The following is a 20,095-nucleotide window of genomic DNA, read 5'->3' on the forward strand; positions in this document are numbered from 1 at the left end:
CCTTGTCCCCTAAGGGAGTGCAGGCGGTCGCTGGAAGGGGTGTCCTACCAAGTGGTGTGAGCGGAAATGAAGTAACGGGAGGCTTCAGGAAACTGGACCCCAAAAGTCACCAGCGAAGTGACGCAAAACCAGCACTACCGTAAAGGTACAGTAAGGTGAACCACCTGTATGACATAGAAGTGCAGTTCTTAGGGACAGACTGCCAACGCCACTCGGATCTATGTTGCTGAAGGCTAGTTTTGGTGACACCCGCCCCCCCAAAAAACAATTGTGAGAAGCCTCCGGCTTTTGTTCAGGTCGTGGCTTTTCATGAACGGCTCACTCACAGCCTTCGAGTCGATGCCCACTCGTGGTGACCCAATAGGACCAGGCCGATAACCTCCCTGTGCATTTCCGAGACGAACTATGGAGTGAGAAGCAAACGTTGGGAAAGCGGGGACACATGTTGGGGGGGCGGGGTTTGGGGTAGCCCTGGGCCCGCTTTTCATGCTTTTTATGAGTGCGGCTGTAGGAATCAAGTTGTCAGGTGTGGTTATTAGACTCGGGCTGGTGCCCACTGCTAAGGGGACAGTACGGGTAGCATTGCTTCACTTCATCTTTGGGGTGTCTGGGATACTCTCAGAGAGCGGGGTGAGGCCCAGCAGCAGGACGTGTCTCTCGTATGCTTTGCTCTGCTTAAACATCGTGTCAGTCCCATGGAGGTGGTCTAGTACTCCCAGCACCCCATAGCACTGGGTGAACCTGGTGGAGAGAGGAAGGAGCGGGGGTGGTCAGGCGGGAAGACTGGGAGCCTGCCTTCATTTCCTACTGCTGCTTCAGGCACTTCCAAGCCCTCGTACCCACTGCCATCCTCGTACCACCTGCACCCGAGTAACTTGGGGGCTATGAAAGGTGCTTGCTCCTGAGGCTCCCCCAACCCTGCCAAGTCTGGAGCCGTCTTCTGGCACTCCCACCCCCAGGTGATTCCGATGCAGGTTTCAGGACCGACCCCTGGCAGAGCTCAGCTCCTTTCTATATCATTTGCCTGAAACACACTGAAGTACTGATTTCCTGGCCCTCCCCTCCTGATGGTTGGGTTCTGCTGAGCAGGTACCAGGGGGCACTGACCACGCCTGGAGGCCAAGGCTCTCAGAGTGCGATTAGGGCTGGCCCAGACATAGGCACTGGTCGGAGGAGAGTGGCTATAGTACACATTAGGTACTTGAAGGAGCCACAACCCACATAAAGGTTAAGAACCCCCAGTAGTTAGAGGAGGGCCCGACCCGGTGTCAGAGAGAGGGGAAAAGACGAGGTGCTCTGGGTCCTGTGTGGTCATTTTTATCCCCTGCAGAGGGCCCTGCCCTCAGTAGCACCCACTGTTGCCCCCCAGCAGAAGCCCCCAGAGTTAGGATGGCAGCCTTACTTGAGGTGGTGGTAGTCGTGGAATTCAGGTGATGGCAGGAAAGGGAGGTGGTAGCCGCAGTGGGAGATGGTGCTGGTGATGAGGGCCAAGGAGAACCATGTGGTGATGGATGACAAGTGAGAACCCATTAGTAGGGGACCCAGGACAGGCGGCAGCATGTTGGAGGCCTGCAGGGAGAGAGATGGCTGAAGGCAGGACACAGGGTGATAGAGGGGACCCAGTTCACTTGGGTGCCCACTTGGCCTCAGTGTGGTACCCAGAGGACTTCCTCGGGGCAGCTCTGGAGAAGCTGAGAGGGTTTCAGGATGCTGACTGCTTGAAGACTTGTTCATCCCTAACTTTGGACAAGTTCATTAACAAGCCTCCATTTTGCCTTTAGCATGACCTCTAAAGAGGTCCTCTCTGTCACCCTGTGCCCCTCCACTGCATATCCGACAGAAGGACACCCTGCCTGGCCTACGCCAGCCTCACTCTTCCTGGGCCTGCACATCCATGGCATTCAGTGCCAATCTGCCCTGCTGCGGGCCTGCCTCTGGAGGACCCTCCAAGGTCCCATGCATGAATGGAAGCATCCTGGGTGACTGAAAGGACAAATGTGCCAAAAGAAGGACGGCCAGAATGCACTTCAGAGCAAGCACGGCGAGGTTTTGTCTCATGTCCTTTGGACGTGAGGTCAGGGGAGGCCAGCCCCTTGAGAAGCACAGCAGGCTTGGTAGAGGTGTGCGGGGCGGAACCCACGTGATGGCCTGGCAGGTAGCATAGCGTACGTGCGTCGTCAGCAAGACGTGGTGAGTGAGTGCGGGTCCCCTGCCGCCCTTTGCCTCTGGGGAGGGTTGATTGCCACTCACCACGTGCTCCACAGGGTGGGCGTAGAGCGAGACCAGACCAATGGGGGCTGTCCACTCGTGGTGTTTCTTGTGGATCTTCTTGTAGAGTGCTGGGTGGTGAAGGAGCCTGGACCATGGAGCCAAAATCGTTTCTTTGCAGCACTACTCCCTACTCCCCCCAACCATACCATGCAAAGCCCTCGGACTCAATCCTGCCGCAGCTTGGAGCAGCATGTATCTGCTGTGAAATGCGGGTCGAGGCGGAGTTGCTTTCCCAGAAAGGGGGTTAGCATGGAAAAGCCCAGGGGACAACCCTGCCTCACACAAGCGGAGGAGGTGTACTCCTCAGCTGTCCCAAGTGGTCGCTGTGAGCTAAGTCCTTGCGGCAGGCACTTGAGGCCAGGGCATGCTGGTCCGACCCCTGCAATCCAGAGGCGTCGCTTTGCTCGTGTGGAAGGGAGGCCCCCGGGGGGGGGGGGGCTGTGCTCACCGGTGTGAATAGTAGAACATGACTTCTTCTATCAGGGTGAAGATGACCAGCTCCAGGAGGAACCACTGGAAGGTGGGCAGCTCTCGGCGGCACGGGTCTCCCCACCTCTTGAGTAAGGGGTAGAGGGCGATCACCATGGGGAAAGAGATCACGAACTGATTGAAGAGAACGGCCCGGATGGTCTGGCGTAGTTTCTCAGGGTCCACCTGTCCGAGAGAAGGAGGGAGACGGGTAAGAGTGTGAGAGGTCAGACTACTGCCTATTGCCCCTTCTAGAAAGCAGGCTCCCCTCTGCCCTGTGCCCACTTAGGTGGATGCTGGGAGAGAGGGCTGGTCAGCTCAGGTTTGGAACCCTTGAAGTAATGAGGTCCAGGCCATTGGGTGAATGAGTAATGCCCTTGCCTTTGGAAACCCCTCCCTCCAGAAACCTCCCTGCAAGCAACCTATTCTGCCCTGGTTTGGGGGTGGGGGTGATGCGACTCCTCATTTCTCTGACCAGATGGGAGCAGAGAGATGACTTGGAACTTGATAAGGCCCCTCATACTCCTGCAGGGTCTCTTGGGGAGCATAAGGGATTGGGAGAAGGCAGTGTTCTCTCCAACTAACATTCCAGTGCAGCCTCCAGCCCCTCCGCAGGCTCACACCAAAGTCTTCGCTGACCACCCCTGCCCAGGCCAGCCCAGCCCGGCCCAGCCCAGCCCAGCCTAGCCCAGCCCCAGCTTGAAGAAGGAAGTGAGCCAGGGAGCTGCCTGTCTAGTTATGGACTCCCTTCTTGTGCCCTGGTTTTCATGGCAGAGCTATGGGGATGGGGACCTGCCTGAGATCCCTTCAGGGTCATGTTGAGAGCCACCTTCAACTCTCTCATTGGACCTCAGTACTACCGCGTTTCCCTGAGCACCCATCACCATTGACCCTTGGCTTTCTCAGAACACGCCAGGTCCACAGATCCTCTTCATGACCACAGGTCATTTGCCAGGTCCTGAGGAACTACCTGAGAGTTGGCCAGGAGGGATTTCTCCCTGAGCTTCCTTAGCGATTGCATGGGAGCTGCTTGCAGAGAGGCCCCCATGGGAGACCTTCTTCTCCCTCCAGCCTTTCCGGACCTTTCATGTGTTAACTGACTTCAGAATTCGCTCCACTCTTTGGGATGCAAGACATCTGGCTAGCCTCACCTGAGAGCTCCAGTAAGGTAAAGGCACAACTTCTGGCAACCTTAGCCAAGATGGAGTTGTATCCATTTATTCCTGATATGGACTGAGTGCCCGCTCAGTAGATGAGGGGCTTCACAATGTTCTTAGGAAGATGGAATTATTGAGCAGAGAATTTTCCCACAAACTTGACTGGCGTTCTTGTGCGTATTCTGAGGGCCTGGGAAACCCCTCTGGGGGGCCCTGCTGAGTAGACCCAAGGGTGGCCGTTACGTTGGGTTTGGCTTTATGGAGCAGACAGTGTTCTAGAGGCTGCGATCGAGCAGTGGGTAAAACAAAAAAGACTCTTGTCTCCATGGAATTTACATTCTGTGACACAAGAGGATTACCACACACAAAAAAAGTGATGAAAAATGATAAAAATTACAAGCATTTTCCAAGTATGTAATAAAGAGAAATAAGTCCTGATACGTAGTACAATGTGGGTGAACCTTGAAAACAGTGGAGTGAAATATTTGTCACAAAAGGATACATACTGCAGAAGCCCACTAAATACAATTTCTAGAACAGGCATGCGCAGATATCAAAAGTATAGTAGTAAGCGTTACCAGAGCTGGGGCGGGGTGTGTGTGCTAAGGAAGCCGACCAGCTTCTGTTACCAAAGATGCATCGCCTTTGAATCATTTCTGATCCGACTGATAGCAGCCTTCTAGGACAGGGCAGACCAGCCTCCATGGGGCGTCCAAGGCGACGTGAACCTTTGTGGAAGCAGATTGACACAACCATTTCCTTGGAGGCAGCCAGCCAGTGAGCTTTAAGAGATCCTACGTTCCTGTGACACCGACGGAAAACTTGAGGATCTTGGCTAGTGTTTTGTTACCTTTGTATCACAACATAAAATAGATGAAGTTCATGGTTAAGACTTGAAAGATAATGGGATTTTTCTCTGAACTTTTTGATGCTTCTTCGCACTGGAAAGGGTTCCTGTGCTTTGGAATTACAACAATATAGGCATGAGATGATGGTGATTGGACCTTCGTGATAGCAAGAGAGGTGTGAGAATTGGATGACTTTTCAGCCTGTTTTGGACACAGAACCAGGACGTTTTAGAAGCAGATTGGGTTTGGTGCCTGAGAGGAAGCAAGGGGGAGAGGCTGACTCCATGGTTTTTGTCCTGAGCAGCTAGAAGGGTGAAATGCATTGACTCCGATTGTGAAGGTTATAAGGGAGAAAGTCTTTATGGTGAGGGGTGGGGAGCAAGTTCCTTCTTGGACATGTTGGAGATGTACAGAAGAGAGCCCAGAGCCCATATCAAGTAGGTAGGTTGGTGTTTGAGCCTAGAGTTCAGGAGACAAATTTGAGAATTGTTGCCGTGTGGATGGTAGAAGTCCTCACAGCGGTAGAGAGAGAAGCCCAAGCTCTGAAGCAGTCACCATTGAAATCTCGGTTAAGAAGAAGAACCAGCCGCTGAGACTGGGAAGGAGGAACCTGTGAAATCAGAGAACCAGGAGAGCGAGTTGGCTTAGAAGCCAAGTGAAGAAAATCCACCCAGGACCGGGGAGTGAGCCGCTGTGGAATGCTCCTGGAGGGCTACGAAGACCAGGTTGAGACCGGCTCACCGGTGACCGTGCCAAGAGCAAGACTGGTAGAAGGCTGCAGCCCGGCTGGAGCAAGATTCGAGAGAAAACTCTCCACACCACACTCACTGCCCTCGAGGCAATGCTCACTCATAGGGGCCCCTGTGGGATTCCGAGACTCTAACCATTTATGGGACTAGAAAGCCCAGTCAAAACCATCAGCAGCTCGGCAGGAGAAAGACCGGGCTTTCTATTCCCATAAACGGTTACAGTTACTTCCCCACCGGGGCTCCAGTAGATTATAGAGAAGGCAAGATAAAGTTCTCGTGGTTATTTTAAGAGATGGGCTAAAGTTTTATGGTACCTATCTGGAACTTACTGTCAAAGGGTTAAGCCAAATATGAGAGCTGTTCATATTTATATTGTGATGCCCAATGCTTTGCTAGCGACCACTGAGACGGCACCCGACTGACTCACTGACTCCACTCACAGGGGGACAAATTGCTGCCTGGTCCTGAGCCAGCCCCATGACCAACTGTAGATGGGACAGTGTTGAAACCAGCAAATATGGTACCATTTTTTCAATCAATAGATCTTAAGTGTTAGGGAAATACATGTTTGAAATTTTTCATAATTACGGAACAGTGGGAGACAAAAACGAAGGAAAGGGGTTGGGAACTCCAGGCAACCTCCCCCACGAGCAAAAATGCATGGTGGGTGCGAGTGGGCGAAGGAGGCCTGGTGGGGCTAGAGGTTAGGCGCTGGCCTGCTAAGTGCAGGCTCGGCCACTCCAACCCACTGACTGCTCTGCCCACCACTTGCCCGTCAGTCTGTCATACTGAGGTGGCTTGTGCGTGGCTCTGAGGCTGGAAGCCTTCACTGCTATTTGAAATGCCAGCAGGGTCCCCCAGTGAGAATGAGTTTTAGAGGTGCTTCCGGACTGAGAACAGACAAGGAAAAAGGACTCAGCTCCTCATTTCACAGGAAAAAGCTGCTGACAGCCTATTCGCATTTGAACTGGGGTGCTGGAGAAGAGTATTGAAAGTCCCATGGACTGCCAAAAGGACAAACCAGTCTGTCTTTGAAGAAGTACAGTCAGAGTGCTCCTTAGCAGTGAGGAGAGGCATCATCAGAACAAAAAATCTTACCACAGTGAATGAGGGGGGGTGTGGAATGGAGACCCAAAGCCCATCTGTAGGCCACTGGACATCCTCTTACAGAAAGGTCTCAGGGAGGAGACGAGCCAGTCAGGGTGTGATGTAGCAACGATGAAACATACAATTTTCCTCTAATTCCTAAATGCTTCCTCCTCCCCCACTATCATGATCCCAATCCTACCTTGCAAGTCTGGCTGGAACAGAGGATGTACACTGGTACAGATAGGAACTGGAAATGCAGGGAAGCCAGGGCAGATGATCCCTTCAGGACCAGTGGTGTGAGTGGCAATACTAGGAGGGTGGAGGGAAGGTGGGTTGGAATGGGGGAACCAATGACAAGGATCTACATATATCCTCCTCCCTTGGGGATGGACAACAGAAATGGTGTAAAGGGAGACGTCAGACAGCGCAAGATAAGACAAAATCCTAATTTTTAAATTATCAAGGGTTCATGACGGAGGGAAAGCGGGAGGGAGGGGAAAAATGAGGAGCTGATGGCAGGGACTTAGGTGGAGAGCAAATGTTTTGAGAATGATGAGGGCAATGATTGTACAAATGTGCTTGATACAAATGATGAATATATGGATTATGGTAAGAGTTGTATGAGCTCCTAATAAAATGATAGAAAATAAATAAAGGGGAAAAAAAGAGGTGAGGATAGCAAGACTTTGTCATACATATGAGGGTACTTCCCTTCCCACCCCAAAAAATGGAACTGCGCTGGGTGAGCAGAGCTTCTGTGGTAAGCATTTTTCCCATTAAGCAAGCATGGAGCAACTCACGCTGAGTTAGTGCACCCAGTGGCGTCACCTGGAAAGGTGCTCTCTGGTCACTGAATTTTTCTGTAAAAGCAGTTTCACTCGAACCTTGTTTTCTGTGCTGGCCGGTTGAAGAGAACAGTGTACCCTATGAAATTGTGTTTCCTGCTTGGGGTAAATGCTGCAGAAACTGTTGTGACGTTGAACATAACTTACGCTGGAAAAAATTCAAGCATACGAGTGCTTTTCTCGTTTCCTAAAAGGAGAAGTACCGAGTGATGACAAACCTTGTTCTGGATGTCCGTCAACTTCCGGAACACGTGAAAAAGCTGGTCGTGCATTTGGAGGCATCCCAGCAGGCCAGACTGTTCATCAAGCTTTCTCACTAGAGGTTCTGGAGAGATTGCGTTAACAGTGCGCGACAAAACTGGCCTGACTTGTGCCAGGTGGGAGACTGGTTTTGTCACCACGCCAGTGCACCTGTTCATGCAGCCATCTCAGTGCCCAGTTTTTGACAAACACTGCATGCCTCTTGCCCCATGCACCTTACTCACCTCACCTTGCTTCCTGCAACTTCTTTTTGTTTCTGCGAATAACAGGAAAGGACGGCATTCGACCACATAGGGAGGTGCTGTCAGCCGTCCAAACAGGTTGAGTTTGAAAAATGTTTCCAAGAATGGAATTGCAGATTTGATCAATATATTAAGTATAAAGGAGAGTGTTTTGAAGGTGATAAAGTTGTTTAGTAAAAAAAATACTCGGGACGGAGGGGGAAAAAAAAAGAGGACCTGATGCAAGGGGCTTAAGTGGAGAGCAATTGCCTTGAGAATGATTGGGGCAGGGAATGTATGGATGTGCTTTATACAATTGATGTATGTATATGTATGGATTGTGGTAAGAGTTGTATGAGTCCCTAATAAAATGTAAAAGAAGAAAAGAGAAAAACATAATTAGGGCAAAGACTGTACAGATGTTCTTTATACAATTGATGTATGTATATGTATGAACTGTGAAAAGAATTGTATCAGCCCCAATAAATTGTTAAAAAATAAATAAACAAAAAAAACAAAGATTTGAAAAAAAAAATCTGTTTTTTGGTGGGAGTACCCCCCTTGTACTTTGGACATATTGTCAGCAGAGAACAGTCCCTGAAGACCAGCTATCATGTTTGGTAAAGTGGAGGGACAGTGAGAAAGAGGAAGGGCCTGGATCAGAAGGACTGACACAGTAGCTGCATCCGTGGACTCAGCCTGGGAACGGCGTGGGGCTGGCCCAGGAGTGGGCAGTGTTTCCTTCTGTGGTGCACCGGGTCGTGACCTATGAGACCTAACAACAACAGTCACTCCTCGCAGGAGAAGGTGAGGCTCAGAAACCCCAACGAGCAGTTCTCTTCTGTAGGGCTGCTATCAATCAGAATGGACTTGGTAGCGATGGAGGAGTGCAAATAGGAAAGGAAATCGTGGTTTTTATTTTTAAGTGGGGGAACTTACCGCACGTGTGTAATCATCTACCAGAGAGGAATAATGCGAGAGAAGGGAGATGATACTTTTTAAATATACAAGAAAGAGCGGGTAAGAGGTGAGGGGGTCAGATGGAGACATTGGCTGTAGATAGGAGCAAGGGAGCATTCACCTGGGACCAGGTGAAAGAGCATGTGTGTATAGGTGCTGTTGGTAGGCAGTAGCTGTGGGAGTGTGTGAGCGCACTCTTCTTGCTTCTGTTTCCTCAGCCAAGTGGGAATGAGGTGACCTGTGTGAGGGAGGCTCGGAGAGGCGGTGGTGGAGATGTGTAAAGCAAGAAGGCAGAAGGATCAATTCATCCACAAAGAGAGATGAGAAAACAGACCAGGGGGCGAACCGAGTCATGTCCCACTTGCAGATGTGTTCCTCATGCTTTAGACCGGAGATGGCCAAAGACCTGTGGCGGATCCTTCCCACTTGGGCGTGCACCTGCGCGTCCCCGCAGGAGGGATGTTCTGGGGTGAGCCCTGGCTGTGTCCTCAGCAACCCAGCCTGGACCCTGTCACTCCGCCTTCCTGAGCCTCCCCTTCTGCAAACTGGGACAAGAAGCTCCTTTTGTCGCTCTCCGGGCTCACAGACGGTGCTGCAGGTGCTAACTGGTGTTCTTGGAGCTGTGTGCAGCCTTGCCTCTTAACCCAGAGCATGAGCCCAATGTTCCGTTGCCTCATCTGACAATGACAGAGGTTCCGCACAGTCCTTGGCCTTGAAGAAGAAAGCATGCAGTGAGTGACGTGTGTTAAGGAGATCGCTGTGATCTGACAGAGGTTCTGAGAGCCACACCTTGGCTTTCTCATAAGAGAGAGGCCCCAATCCCAGCCTTGCTGAGTTGGACCTAGAGGAATTTCTTTCTGGCTGGCAGGCAGGCAAGCAGTCCAAGCAAAGGCCTGGGTCAGTAGCAGTTTTCACTGCATTCTGCCCTTCTGGGGTGCGGAGATGCAACAAAAACCGAGAGCCGAGACGATTCACCCAGTTGTGAGAGAGGATTAAAGTCTATGTCTATGTATGCATGTGAGTATATATTTGTGTAGGAAAGGGCTAGAGGTAGTTTAGAAGGAGCGATGGAAAGAACTGGGACTTTAGAATCAACATTTTCCTTATTGTTTGACAAAAAGGCTTCTGAGGTGGTCAGAGCACCCACTGACCCATAGGGCTCAGGAGCAGTGGGGCCCCTCTGGGCACAGTGTAAGTTGGAGATGTGTGCAGTAGCTGTCGGCTCATAGCAACCTTGTGTACAACAAACAGAACACAACCTGGTCCTGCGCCATCCGCACGGTCCTGCCGACCCTCGAGCTCACGGTTGCAGCCGCGGGGTCAATCCATCTCCTCGGGGGCTTCTTTTATGCTGACCTGCTTTACCAAGCATGAGGTCCCTCAGGGAGAGGTCCCTCCTGGTGACAAGCCTAAGGGAATCGAGATGACATGTCCCCAACATCACATCCAAGGAGCGTTCTGGATGCCCCTCTTCCAACACCCATCTGTTCCTTCTGAAATTCCACGGTCTGGTCAGTATTCCTCACCGACACCTTCCTTCAAAGGCATCATTTCTTCTTCCATCTTTCTTAGTCAATGTCCAGCGACTCCAGGAATATGAAGCGATTGAAAATACCCTGGCTTGGGTCAGGCACACCTTAGTTCTCAAAGTGACATCTTTGCTTTGGAACACTTTAAAGAGGTCTTTGTACAGCGATTTGCCAGGTGCAATGTATCATCTGACTTTCTGCTTGCTGCTTCCATAAGCATTGAGTGTGGGCGCAAGGAAAAGGGAGTCCTCCACCCGACTACACTCTTCTCTCCATTTATCAGGATGCTGATGACTGGCTGGCCCAGTGGTGAGGGGTTCTGTTGTCTTCTTTTTGAGGTGTGGCTCATATTGAAGGCTGTAGTCTTCTCCTCTATTGGCTGGGAGGTCCTTGAAAACAAAGCCTGAGCCTTGTTTACCCTGCATCTGCTCCAGTCTGTTATATTATTAGTTGAACTGAATAACCGGAAAGCTGGGCCTACTTCTTAATACCCCACCACCACCGTCTGCCCCACAAGCGTGCGTGCGCACGCATACACACACTCCCTACTACCCAGTCAATGTGGAAAGACCCTCGATAGTTTCAGCACCCATGCCCCTCACCTTGGACTACACCTGTTTCTGGGATAAGAGGGAGTTCCTGGGCTCTTGGACCTCTGGCCAGAGCCAGGCAGAGGCAAAGTCTTACGTTTCTGAAATGTGGCTGCAGTCACAGAGCACCACAGCCAGGTACAGAGCCTGGGTTAGGATATCCGGGGACTGGAGCATAATCTTGGCTGACAACCCCGGTAGCTCTGAGATGTGCAGCAAATGCCTTCCTCTCTCTGAGCATCTAATCTGGGGGGAGCCTCGCAAGTGGCCAACAACTTCAGCTTACCAGCCCATTAGTGGTGTGAGTTCACCCCAACCCCCAAAGTACCTGCAAAGAAATGCCTGCTGATCTACCTCAGAGAAATCAGCCACTGGCTACCCTCAGGAACGCACTCTGCCACACGTGGGGTGCCCATGAGTTGGATAACTTGGCACACCCTGGTCCTGGCCTCTCCAGGACCCTCGGTGTGTGGAGCCTCTGACTTTGGCTTTCTTGCCCCGCCCAGCAACACTTACTGGTTCATTCTTGCCAATCTGAATCCGGTAGCGAGAGATGAATTTCGGCTTTCCAGACGTGTCGGACACCAGGAACAGCACATTAAAGCCCCAGAAGGCCAGATTCGGCACTTGGGTGGCGCCTGAGATTGGGAAAAAAAGGAGCACTCAGGTCCTGGGCTTCTGAAAGCTCGGGGGCCGAGTGCGCACACGTTCCGTGGTGACTGCAGGCCGTCCTGAGCCGGAGGCCCTGGTGCTCTGGAGCGGGGCGTACTCCTAGCCTGGGACTGATAAGCCAGCGGTCACTCGAGGCCTGTCTCTAACTGTAAAATGGGGCCCTGTCTCAAGGTGGCTGAAGAAGAAAATGGAAAAGCATGTTGAGTTAAAATATATAGGCTAATAAACAAATGGACGGAGGAGTCCCTGGATGGTTCCGATGGGTAAGTGCTCAACGACTAGCCCAAAGCCCAGTGGTCTGACCTCACCCAGAGGCTCCCTGGGAAACAGGCCCCGAGTCTGCTGCCGAGAGGCCACACCCTTGGGAACCCGGTGGAGCAGCTGGACAGAATCCACTTGAAGGCGACTGGCGTTTGGTGTTGTCAGATCTGTGCACGATGAACCTTTGCCGGTGCTGGGACAGGAAACACGGGTGTTTGACTCCTTGTGGTTCAAAATGAGCCTTGGACATGGGATCAGTCAAGAAACCTCATCCCCGCCACTCTGCTGCCTGGGGCCTCCGGTGCCCTCTGCTCCGCACTTCCCCAAGCAGAAAATGTGTCTTGTCAGGCCTTCTGGGTTGCAGGTACCATTGTCTCCTGGAGCCTCTTCTGCTGGCAAACTGGTGTGACTTACTCAACATTTCCCAGATTCGTTTTGATCCTAGAACATGCCTATTGGATGACATCCTCGTTTGTCCTGGGAAATTTCAATGTATTGCTGTCACTCCAGCAGTTACTGACAGCACCTCCTTCTACACACACACACACACACACACACGCACACAGAAATAAAACCCTAGGTGGATGGTTAACTCACGGAGTCATCTTACCTACCAACATCCCTCTCCACGGATGTTCTGCACATTGTTGTAGAAAAGAAGGGTCAAGGCTTACAAGGTGGACTTGGCTTTGTGCTACACATCAGGTCATTCCAGGTCTCCTACTGCGCACAAACAGCACTTTGTCCAGTCCTAACTCTTGTATTACTCTCTTGCTTTGTCCATGTTTTCCGGTCTCTAAATTCAAACCTCAGACGGCAAGGACAACAACGCTTTCCTGAACTCTGGCTCTGTACTGCTCCGCCAGGTCCCTTACTGCTCGGTGGCCATAAAGTGACTCCCTGTGAGGGGGGCCCACTCGCAGCCACTACAGGACGGAGCAGAACTGCGCAGGGACTTTCCCAGGTGGGGAACATACACCAGCAAAAGACTGTCTTGTTCTCCTGCTGAGCAGCTGGTGGCTTTGAGCTACAGACCCACTGTGCCCCAGGGCTCCTTTTGTAGTAGGTCCTTGGAAGATATTTAGCCAGCACTGTATGGACGGGAATAAACATTTTGTAAAAAAAAATCAAAAGGGAGAGGGAGGGAGAGAAGAACACGGGAAGAAAGGGGCGCATATATTTTCACATTTTAAAAATCATCGTGAAACACCTGAGCAGCTAAATGTTCATTTTAGGGAATCACTTGCATAGATTACCATATTTCCAGACAATGAGCGAGACTGAGCTGCTTTAGGTACAAGCTTATTTCTGGGCACTGCCCGCTTGGTTCCAGATCACCACAATCACGTGACTAGTGCGATAAAGCAAGTCACATACATTTGGTTGTTGTTTTCCTGTGCATGTACATTATGTTCACATTGTTCTATAGTTTATTGGAGACCCCTGGTGGCATAGGGTCTATGCATTGGGCGGTGACCAGCAAGGTAAGCAGTTCAAAGCCACCAACCGTTCCTCAGGGGAAAGATGGGGCTTTCGACTCCTGTCAGGCGCGACAGTCTCGGAAACCCCGGGGGCTGCACGAAATAAAGCTACTTTAACTGACAGGAAAACATGGACAGTTTAATCCAGGAAAGAAAAACAAAAGTTACTCTTTTTCCCCCACAAGATGTATTAGGTGCTTTCCCTTTGTCGTCATTCACCAAAACCAAACCCACTGCCATCAAGTTCATTCCTAGCCAGAGTGCCCTGGACGACAAGGTAGAGCTGCTCCTTTGCATTTCTGAGGCGGTACATCTATACAGGGCAGGTTTTTTCTCCCTGGGAGCAGCTGGTGAGTTTGAATCCCTGACTGCAGTTAGCTGCCCAATTCCTAGACCCTGGTGCCACCTGCAATATACAAAGCCTTTCCCCATGGATATCCACCGTGTTCTTTCCAGTAAGTGCCTAGGGGAGTTAAATGGAGGAGTTGAAACAAAGTATGTATAAAATATAAAGCTGATGACCTACTTCACAAGCAAAAGTGAGAAGGGGGGAAACAAAAAGATTCCATGGAATCTGTCAGATGTCATGCTAAGCCCACTTTTAGACTTCTGGCTGCACACTTCCCTCGGGGGCTTTTGATTTTTTTTTTAATCATTTTATCGGGGGCTCATACAACTCTTATCACAATCCATGCATCCATTGTGTCAAACACTTTTGTACATTTGTTTCCCTCATCATTCTCAAAACATTTGCTTCCTACTTGAGCCCTTGGTATCAGCTCATTTTTTACCCTCCTGTGCCCTTCCCCCATGAACCCTTGATAATTTATAAATTATCATAGTCATGTCTTAGACCGTCCTATGTCTCCCTTCACACACTTCTCTGCTATCCGTCCCTCAGGGAGGAGGTTATATGTAGATCCTTGTCATCGGTTCCCCCTTTCAACCGCTCCTTTCCCTCCACCCTCCCGGACCTTGGGAGCTTTTATTTATTTATTTTAACTTTTAAGAAATCGCTTTATTAGGGGCTCATGCAACTCTTATTCCAATCCATACATCCATCCATTGTGCCAAGAACTGTCCCGTCCCACGGGTCATCAACAACGTGGATACCTGAAAGAAGGACTGGGAATGAAGATGGACAAGAGATGCAAGAAATGGAGGCAAGACAGGAATCTGATCAAGCCTCAGCTTGGGAACTTTTAATCTACACTTTTGCTTTCTGATGACTCACAACTTTATCCCCCATTCCCAGCCTGTGACATCAATTTTTTAAGGGGATTAGGCAAAAACTTCACTTATCATCTTTAACTCCCTTAAAAAAAATCATCCATATCCCCACACAGGTGTGGCACATACTAACATTAGTAAGTCTTATCTGGGTGAATGAAGGTAGAGTTGAGGGAATTCCCTATTGTCCATAATACTGTTATTAATATGTAAGTGCCTTTTTCTTCCCTTCTGCTTTCCTAAGCAGGTTTCTAGTCATTGACGCTGTCCGCGGATACCGAGTAACCACTGATGTCGAACCCGGGGGGCAGACCGTGCCAGGTGCAGGGGAGACAGCCTCCGCCAAGATGGGCCAGCGCTCTGCTCTGGGAGGGGGCAAGGGGGCGGGGGCTTACATCTAGAAATAAGATGTGACTCTGAGCGTACACTCATTTTACACAATCCATTCCTTGCCTCTCTTCCCTTTCACCTTCTCAACTTCTTCCCTGCGATAACTTGTTTCCAAATTGTCCACAAGTTTGGGGGTTACCCCCCTCCCCCCAAAAGTTCTAGCCCTCATTCTTTGGAGTAAGGAAGCAAGAGCTCCGAGTCCAGAAACCAACAATAGAGAAAGCATTCAGCTGGAGCAGGTGCCCAGACCCTTAGAGCTAGTCCCGAGCCTCACCTATCACATAAAGGAGCCACTCCTTCCCTTCAAATGTACACAGCAGCTTCTCCCACTGGGTCTGCCAAAAGCAGCCGGAAGCACCCCAGAACTTCTGCAGATACCTTAGAAGAAAAACCACTGTGGTTACTTGGGGAAGACCCACCCCCGCCAGACTCCCCCAGGTGTTGCAGGGTCCAGAGGCCAGGCCCACTCACCAGGTGACCGGGTTCCAGGCCACCAACAAGAGAAGGCCGGAGGCCACGATGACCGCTGTCCTCCGCATGGAACCCCAGAGCTGTCCCTCCTGGCTCAGAACAAGAAGGTGTCAGGCCCCCGCCAGCCCTGCCACCAGGATCGCCGCCAGCACCTGTCCACTGAATTGCAGCTTCTGAGGGAGTCTCTTTCTTATCAGAGCTCTCTGGCCTGAGGTGGGAGTGTTTATTAGAGGTGAAGTTCAGGGTCCAGGGAGGGAAAGAACTTACCTGACTCCAGAGGAACCAGCCCTTCTGGCTGATGCAAAGACACACAAATTGCACATTGGAATCATCTGGGTGCTTTTGAACCTCTCCATACTGAGGCTCCACCTCCAATCAATTACATAAGTCTGTTGGTCAGGCTTAGCAGCTGTGGGTTTAGGACTTCCTATGGGATTCCAACAGGACAAAGAGGAAGCTTTCTACTCCCAAAAAGATCTACCGTCCTGGAATCCCACATGGCCAGCCCTCCGGCCCTGAAGGGTCGCTGTGAGTCAGAAATGGCTCAGGGGCAGTGAGTTTGGGTTTGGGGGAGGGGATTCCCAAGGGCAGGCAAGGTGATGACCAGTTCTTATCAAAGGCGCTACAGAATCCTGCATGAGGCAACCCTGGCCCAGCCATAGGGGTTTCCCCAAGTTCAAGGCCTTATTTTAACCCATCTCTCCTTTGGCCTTAGCAGAGAGTGAGCAAACACATGTTCTGACTCACAGTCAGCTAAGAAGCTAGCCAGGTGTGGGAGGGGGCGGGAAGGGAAGTGAGCCAGAGGAAGCTGCGTTTTAACCCACATGGCTGAGAGCCTAAGGAACCGGATTTGAAAGTTCCATTCCGCACAACCGACAAGGATGCAACGTGGACGCGGAATTGTTTCTTCCCCGAATTACCCTGTCCTTAAGAAAAGCCCGGGGCTCTTTCCCATGGCTAATAAATAAAGAGCTTCTAGGGTGCCGGTGCTCACCCTGCTCCCCACCTCTGAGCTCCCATTCCTCTGTTCTCGCTCGCGCTCGCGCTCGCTCTAGCTCTCACTCGCTTTCTCAGCCAGTCAGAGAACATGAACCAGCACCACCATCACACTAACATGAGTCAAAGGTCGCCCAATGTGCCAGACTGGTTATCTGGGGATTTTGCACATCAGACAGGAAATCAAGTTTGCCCTGTGGGATGCTCGCTTTTACCTATTTTGTCTTCCCATCCTGTAACACACCTCCACATGCTCCCTTCATCTGGAAGAAGAAAACACAGGTGAGCCCGAATGGGTTTTCACATGCAACTAGGGAGGCTAAGAGGAAGGGCTGGGCCAGGCTCCATATGGGCTAGACCTACCACCCCTTTACAGGGAAAAAAATGTTTGTTTAATTACTCAGCAGACTTGGCCATGAAAAGTTTACATTGTTTTACTGATAAGAATTTTAATACAAAAATTTAAAGATGCCTGTGTTAAAAAGGGTATCTGGATCTTTTATTATTTTTTTATTAAATCATTATGTTGGGGGTTTGTACAACTCTTATCACAATCCACACATACATCCATTGTGTCAAGCACTCCTGTACATTTGTTTCCCTCATTCTCAAAACATTTGCTTTCCACTTGAGCCCCTGGTATCTGCTCATTTTTTCCCTCCCTTTCTGTTCCCTCCTCCCCCATGAACCCTTGATAATTTATAAATTATTATTATTTTACACTGCCAGACGTCTCTCTTCACCCACTTCTCCACTGTCTGTCCCCCAGGGAGGAGCTCCCCTTCTCTCCCACCTTCCCTGAACTCTTCAGTATCACCACTCTCCCCACTGGTCCTGAGGGGTTCATCTGCCCTGGATTCCCTGTGTTTCCAGTTCCTATCTGTCCCAGAGTCCATCCTCTGGTCTAGATTTGTAAGATAGAATTGGGATCATGCGAGTGGGGGCATGGGAAGAAGCCATGAAAAGCTTCTGTACTGTAGCTCCTAATCGAGGATCCAGTTACCAGGCGCGACCAGTCCCTGGAGAAGACCACCATCCGAGGGAAGTGGAGGGGCAGCCAGGAAAGAGGAAGAGCCTCGACAAGAGAGTTGGTCACCGAGGCTGGCACATAGCCAAAACGAGGAGGGCATAGGGCAATCAAATGTCTTGTTCTGTCGTGCATAAGGGGCGTGGCTATGAATTAGAAGCGATGAGCCTGCACCTGACAACAATAAGTCGATTTTGTGACACCCCTAGATTGGTCCAATGCCTCCCACCCATGATGTGGTATCACCCACTTTGGGAAACACTGGGCCAGGCTAACAGTAAACAGGGAGTCTACAGAATCCCTGCCTAGGCCCTAGTTTGGGAGATTCTGCTTGAATTGGTCTGGGCATCAGTAACATGAGTCAAGGGACCTGGGAAGGGGACTTTGTGGTCTGCCTGGGACTGGCTTTTTCATAGGCAGATGGTGCCAGATCCTGCTTTTGAAGAGCTTAAATTTCTACCTCAGTACTCTGTTGGAAGAGATCTGCCCTTCTAAATCCCGTCTGTACCCAGGTGTCTCTCCCTTGTGGCTCCAGGGAGCCATGACCACGCTCTGCTCATGACTTGCTTGGTCAGCTTTCTGAAGACCAGTTAACCACATCCAAGAGCTGAACTCAGAGGCTGCCTGAAGTGAGAGCACTCGTTCTCAACTTGTTTACAGATGCCATTAAAACGGTGATCCTTGAGCTGACGAAGGTGCTCATCACAAGGTGAGCAGCTGGGCCCCACCAGGCTCTCTGTGGACAAGAGGACAATCTGACCCCCACCCCCAAACTCCCAGGGACAATTCTAACTCAGTCCTGCAGGGTCACTATGGCAACAGGTTTGATTTGATATATCCTTTGGTGGAGGACCCCCAGTGCAAGGGTTTATGCGCTTGCCGCTAACTCCAAGGTTAGAGGTTAAAGTACACCCTGAGGTCCCCGTTTTGAAAAAATGCTCCAGCGCACAGTTCTATTCAGACAAAGCGAGGGCTGGAATGGATTTGATGGCAACTGGCATGATGTAAAACGAAAGCTCAAAGACCACCGGCATGAGTGCACACACACGTGAGGGGGCATCAAAGAATTGGGGGAGGGGAGCTCCACAGTCTTCAAATTCCATTTTTCCATGGACTTTTTGAAGCCCCCCCCCATTAGGGGGCATGGGTGTATACCTGTGTAAGTAGCTAGTTAGAAGCAATAATAGATGAGCCAGGAGGGAAAAGAGCTAAAGTAAGCTAATAACGTTAACAAGAAATGTGCAAATCCAATATGGCAGAAACTTTAAAGTGTTCTGAGGGGCACAGAAGTTGACCTTGACCCAACAGAATGAGGAGCCATGTAAGTGGGTGGGAAGTCGGCATCACTGAAGGCAGCAGTTTCCCTTAAATGATCAATTCCGCGTTACCTCAATATAAATAAATAAGTACCACAAAGTCCCTGGGACTAAACCAAATGATTCCACATCTATATGAAGAGAGACATGCGCAGAAAGAGCCAGGAAAATGGCCCAGAAGTAGATAGTGGGTCGTCAGAGTGAAGGAAGGAAAGGGAAGAAGGCTTAGTCTAGGAACTGCTGAGACATACAACTCTTCATGGGAGCTGCTTGTTTGTAACCTGGGTGGAGGTCTCCAGAGCGTCTCAGTTTTCCATTCCGTTCCGCTCAGAGGGCTGTGCCGGCTGACATTTGCCCGGTTGCTTAGTCCATTGAGCTAACCATCTCCAAGCGTCTTCCATCTTCTTCACTCTTCTGGACTGCAGAAGGGCGGGGTGACACTAGCAGTTGGGCCTTAGAGGGCCACCCACGAGCTTACAAGACCCCAGTAGCTTCTCACCTAAGGAGGATGTAGGACATTGTCTTTGTGGACTCTAAAATATAAGGCTTGGGGGAGGGGGGCGGGAAATGAGGATATAAGAGTGAAGAAAGTGATCTAAAATTGATTGCACAATTATTTTTAATATATTTAAACCACTGAATTGTATAGTATGTAAATGTCAATAAAGTCGTTAAGTAAAAGTACAGCATGTGTATAAGGCTTTATACTTTGTATTCCCAATTCATTTCTTCTCATTATTACAAAGTTATCACGTTAAGATAAAAGAGTATCCCCGACGACCTGATGCGAGGGGCTTAATTGGAGAGCAAATGCCTTGAGAATGATTGGGGCAGGGAATGTATGGATGTGCTTTATACAATTGATGTATGTATATGAATGAATTGTGATAAGAATTGTATGAGCCCCAATAAATTGTTAAAAAAAAAAAGAGTATACCCATGTCATTAGAACTTGAAAGAGTAATTCTTTTTTAACTCATTTTATTGGGGCTCATACAACTCATCACAATCCATCCATCCATCCATGGTGTCAGCACATTGGTACATCTGTTGCCATCATTATTCTCAAAATGTGTCCTTTCTACTTGAGCCCTTGCTGTCAGCTCCTCATTTTACCCACTCCCTTCCCACTCTCCAAAAGAGTAATTTTAACTTGAGTTGGTTTGATTTAGTTTTTTCTCCTACTTCTGTTGTTTGGTTTAAAACCCCTGGCCAAGACTGTCTAAAACCAAGCAACAGTTCTATGGGATTATTAATTACAAA

General features: G+C 50.1%; 1 protein-coding gene across 1 annotated transcript; it reads right to left on the reverse strand.

The window, feature by feature from the left end:
* Positions 1-587: 587 nt before the first annotated feature.
* LOC142439479 (fatty acid hydroxylase domain-containing protein 2-like) lies at positions 588-16,752 on the reverse strand. Its single transcript, XM_075541874.1, is given in 8 exon segments — positions 588-741; positions 1,403-1,569; positions 2,251-2,356; positions 2,720-2,925; positions 11,505-11,626; positions 15,297-15,400; positions 15,494-15,582; positions 16,705-16,752. Coding segments are annotated over 8 exon segments (996 nt in total).
* Positions 16,753-20,095: the final 3,343 nt, after the last annotated feature.

The sequence above is a fragment of the Tenrec ecaudatus genome, chromosome 2, assembly GCF_050624435.1.
Source record: "Tenrec ecaudatus isolate mTenEca1 chromosome 2, mTenEca1.hap1, whole genome shotgun sequence".
NCBI lineage: Eukaryota > Metazoa > Chordata > Mammalia > Afrosoricida > Tenrecidae > Tenrec > Tenrec ecaudatus.